The sequence below is a fragment of the Sinocyclocheilus rhinocerous genome, unplaced genomic scaffold, assembly GCF_001515625.1.
Source record: "Sinocyclocheilus rhinocerous isolate Xijiao unplaced genomic scaffold, SAMN03320098_v1.1 scaffold612, whole genome shotgun sequence".
Taxonomy (NCBI): Eukaryota; Metazoa; Chordata; class Actinopteri; order Cypriniformes; family Cyprinidae; genus Sinocyclocheilus; species Sinocyclocheilus rhinocerous.
The window spans coordinates 1180663-1185161 of NW_015625585.1; the positions used below are offsets into that span (position 1 = coordinate 1180663).

General features: G+C 33.5%; 1 protein-coding gene across 1 annotated transcript in view; it reads right to left on the reverse strand.

Moving 5' to 3' along the window:
* Positions 1-2764, reverse strand: part of LOC107754022 (gamma-enolase) — an 11216-nt gene extending 8452 nt beyond the window's left edge. The window contains exons 1-4 of the mRNA XM_016570333.1: positions 2680-2764; positions 2220-2315; positions 1992-2050; positions 1118-1187 (exon numbers count right to left, since the gene is read on the reverse strand). Of these exons, the coding sequence (XP_016425819.1) occupies positions 1118-1187; positions 1992-2050; positions 2220-2315; positions 2680-2764 (310 nt within the window). The remainder of the gene's footprint in view (positions 1-1117; positions 1188-1991; positions 2051-2219; positions 2316-2679) is intronic.
* Between the last annotated feature and the right edge of the window lie 1735 nt (positions 2765-4499).

The window sequence follows — 4499 nt, forward strand, 5'->3', positions numbered from 1 at the left end:
AGCTTGAAAGATCAAAGACAAGTTTTAATATAACTCCGACTGGATTCGTCTGAAAGAAGAAAGTCATATACACCTAGAATGCATCGGGGGTGAGTAAAACACAGCCTAATTTGTATTTTTGGGTGAACTAACCCTTTAAGACTGGTTTTGTGGTCCAGGGTCACATATGCTAGTTTCAATGTATAAGTCAAGAGAAAATAACTCCTATACAATATGTAAACAGTATTGTGATGAATAACATTTTTATTTTAAACTACACTACCATTCAAAAGTTTGGGATCAGTAAGACTTTTTTTTTTTAAGGATGCATTAAATGAATAAAAAGTGACAATAAAGACATCTATAATGTTCCAAAACATTTCTGTTTCCAATAAATGCTGTTCTTTTGAACTTTCTATTCATCCAAAAATCCTGAAAAAATGTATCATAGTTTACACAAAAATAAACATCAGCATATTAGAATGATTTCTGAAGGATCATGTGACACTGAAGACTGGAGTCATGATGCTGAAAATTCAGCTTTGCATCACAGGAAGTAAAACTACTTTTAATAGAAAAACAACAGAAAAATCACAAATTACAAATCTATTATCATACTGAATCCTATTTTCATGTATAATTTATGATATTATTAAGTCTCCCCAAAACACAATATTCTTTCATCATTTAATCACACTCACAGCTATTTAAACTTGGCACGTCGCAATTGCTTACAAGCACTGGCATCGCTGACATCAAATCTAGTACAACACACTTGTATGCAACATGTTTTAATATAAGCTACACTGGAGTGTATGATTTTTTAAATAAACAAGTTATAATTTGGTCTGTTCTTATAGTTTGTATGGCTTCAGAAGACTTGGAATATAGCAAATGAGCTGCATGGACAACATTTTTTATGCTGCTTTTTTGTCCTTCTAGGTCATTGTATACTTCTATCATTTAGAAAAGAGCAGAGCTGAACATGCTGCTCAACATCTGCTTTTGTGTTCCACATAATAAAGAACATACAAGTTTGGAACGACATGAGGGTGAGTACATGCTCACAGAAATTCTATTTTGGTCGAACTATGCTTTAAAAAATATGATGATTTTATCATGTAAGATTATAACTCACATTTGTTCTCTGTGCCGTCCATTTCGATCATCATGTTGTCCAGTTTCTCCTGTTCCACCACACTGATCTCCTAAAGTTCATGCACATCATGAAGACAAAAACTCTCCAGGTTAATAAAATACAGTGCTTGATTGATGCTGGATGAAAATGTTGTCTAATCATTAGCCCTGCTGCTGTGAAATTAAGTCAAATCATCATCAAATAAAAAACTGGCAATATTTGAGTTTTTAGCTTTTGCACTGCAGACATGGGAGTATTTGTAACTTTAAAAAGACATGAAAATGAAAGAATGGAATGTGTAGATCAGAATGAAAATCAAGACCTGGATAAAAGGAGATTTTGTGTCTCTGCCTTTGGTAGATTGGTAGCAGTGGGACCTGTTTTAAAATCTCCTGTTATTGGTAAACGATTATTTAAAAAATGAAAAGAAAAATGATGAAGAAAAGTGCAGGGGTGGGATCTGATTCTGATCCCATCTGATCGGAATCTGATCTGTAAAACAAACAAATAAATAATTAAATTAACAATTGCTTAGAATTTAACTGTAAAGATTTAAAACTATTGGGAAAGTGGCGACAAACATCTGAAGAAACAAACTGCATGGAATGAAAAGAAAAAACAGGAGGCTGTAAAATAATGTAAATCATAGTGAAAATGCATTAAATAACAAACTTCGTTGTAGTCAGCTGTGGCCCCATTGACACCACATATATTCTGAACATAAGCTGCAAGATATTTGATTATTTTCTTTGAATCTCATGTACTGCATTAAATATCTCAGCTTAATTCAGATCTTTTCTAGAAATATGATGGTTGAAAACTGATTGTTTGGTTATTTGTTATTTGTTATTAAAACCCTTCTCTTTTCACTTACAGATGCGATAAGGGCTGGTCCAAGAGTGTCATTAATGTGACCAACAGCCTTCAGTACACCTTAAACCACAAGAAAAGCAGAGAATAAAGGTAAAAGTGAAGATAAAATAAACAAAACTATTGCAGAAGGCTTCAAAAAGATGATCTATTTCGTTTTAATTGATCTAATGTTTTATATAATGATGGTTAATAGTGGCAGTATTACAATGGACCATCTGTGATCGCTCACCTTTGCCCTTGTAACGGCTCTTGTCTCCATCTCTGAGTTCCAGAGCCTCATAGATGCCAGTCGATGCTCCGCTGGGCACCGCAGCCCTGAATAGACCTGAAAACACACTGACACTTCAAATCTGTCATGTATTTACATTAGCGATTAATACATAATTGCATCCGTATCTTACTGATAGATCTGTGTTGACAATTTAATTTTCATACATTTCATATATTTGTCTCTTAAAAGTAACTTTTAAGCATTTTTGGGATATAAAAAAAATAATTTATTTCAGTTAGATTTATTACTGATTGTATTTTGCATTCGTGCATTTTTAGATATGCTTTCAATAAATATGTTTTGAAGAAATATGAAAAATGTCATTTCATTTACATTGCACATAACACATATTCCTTTGCTTTTAAAATCCAGGATGGCATTCTGCTCAGCCCTTGTTGTAGAGAGACTATTGATTCACCTTTATCAGTTCTCAGGTCCACCTCCACTGTAGGGTTTCCCCGAGAGTCCAGGATTTCCCTGGCAATGATGCTCACAATGGACATTCTTAAACACAGAGAGAAAACAAGAGACAGGGAATGAGCTAAACCTCTGCTGACTCTAATTGGACATGATGTTTAGAAAGGGTGTGTCCATGGCATCCTTTGATTGACCTTGCATGAGTAAGATAAACATCTAAAAGTGAGCGAGTCCTCCAGCATGTCAGCACGAACACTGTTTTGTTCTACCTGCAATAAATCTCTTTTTACATTCGAAATGCTGCTTAAATGCAAAATGTATACATTTATGTGATGAACTAGGGTTTTTAATGGACAAAATGTATTCCGTGATCCAGACAACCAATCACCAAAGGTGTTCTCTCTTATCCACTAGTACACAAAATGGAGCTTTTGTGAATTTTTGTGCACAAAAGTTTTGCGTTTAGAGTTTGGTGCATAAAAATGAAGAGCTGAGTACATTTCTGTTGTCAAAATGCAGCTAGGTTGGGCTTTCTGTATACAAAAACTGCAGTTTGTCATGAATGCTGTGTTTTGTGTCACTAGGGTGCTTTCACACAGTTCGATTGCTTGGTCATATTATTGATTTTCTTAATATGTGTTCCTTATTTTATTGTATGCTTTAAAATAAAAAAGTGTTGTTGTTGTTGTTGTTTTTTTAATCCTTTATTGAAATTAAATGTTTCACTGCCTCTAAAACCTCTCTCTGGATGTTGCATATTTGTTAACTTCAAGGCTTCATTCTGGTTATGAATGATTAATGTTTTTCATGTTTTTAAAATGTATTTAATGTTATTAGAGAATTTCAGTAATGTTTCTTCCTCGATCGACAAAGCCCGTAGCCAAGATGGTTTCACTAACAAGAAATTTGAAACTAAGAGCCACATTGTCATGTCTTTTAAATGAAACTTGTCTGTGGGAATTTGTTTGTTTGGGCTAGTATCTTTGTGATTTGGCCACAACTGTTTATTTGTCCTAACCTGACTTGTTAGTTGCTATTCACAAGTGAAAAAGTGGAAGCACTTTCAGGACAATAAAATTTGCATTAAAAAATGTTCCATAAAGTTAAATAATTATTATGTTTATTTAATCACTATAAGTGCAATTAGTGGTTTAGATAGGGGCTTAGATCTGTCAGTAAAATTCATTTTAAGATTTAAATACATTATAAATTCCAACACCAAGTTAAGTTTTCACTTCACAAGACATTAATCGATGGACTGGAGTGGTGTGGATTACTTGTGGATTATTGTGATTTTTTTTAATCAGCTGTTTGGACTCTCATTCTGACGGCACCCATTCACTGCAGAGGATTTATTGGTGAGCAAGTGAGGGGTGAGTAAAGTTTATGTCATTTTGTGATGAAAAATTCGTTAAAAAGTTAAATGTTTATGTTATAAATACTGTTTATGTGCATGCCTTTCACGTTTTATTTCTGAAGCTTTGAATTGTTGTCATCCTTTACCATTTTCGGGACTTTTCTGCGGACAGTTTGATTACGTTTTAGGTTGTTTGTTGTAAATGCGCTTTGCGATAAAACCACTTTATGGTTTGAATTTATTACTTTTTGATATATTTAATGCTTTCTTATAATTCTATTAGTTTCATTGTTTGTTGGTTTATTTTATGCTATTCTAGAGCATTGTAAGTTTGTTATTGACTTTTTCAAATAACAGAGAACAGGTACGTTTTATTAAAGCTGCTATTCTGAAATGGCTCAAGACATAATTGTGTAACGTGTGCACACTTGTGCAATGGTATGTCATTGTAGGGAATGGATGTG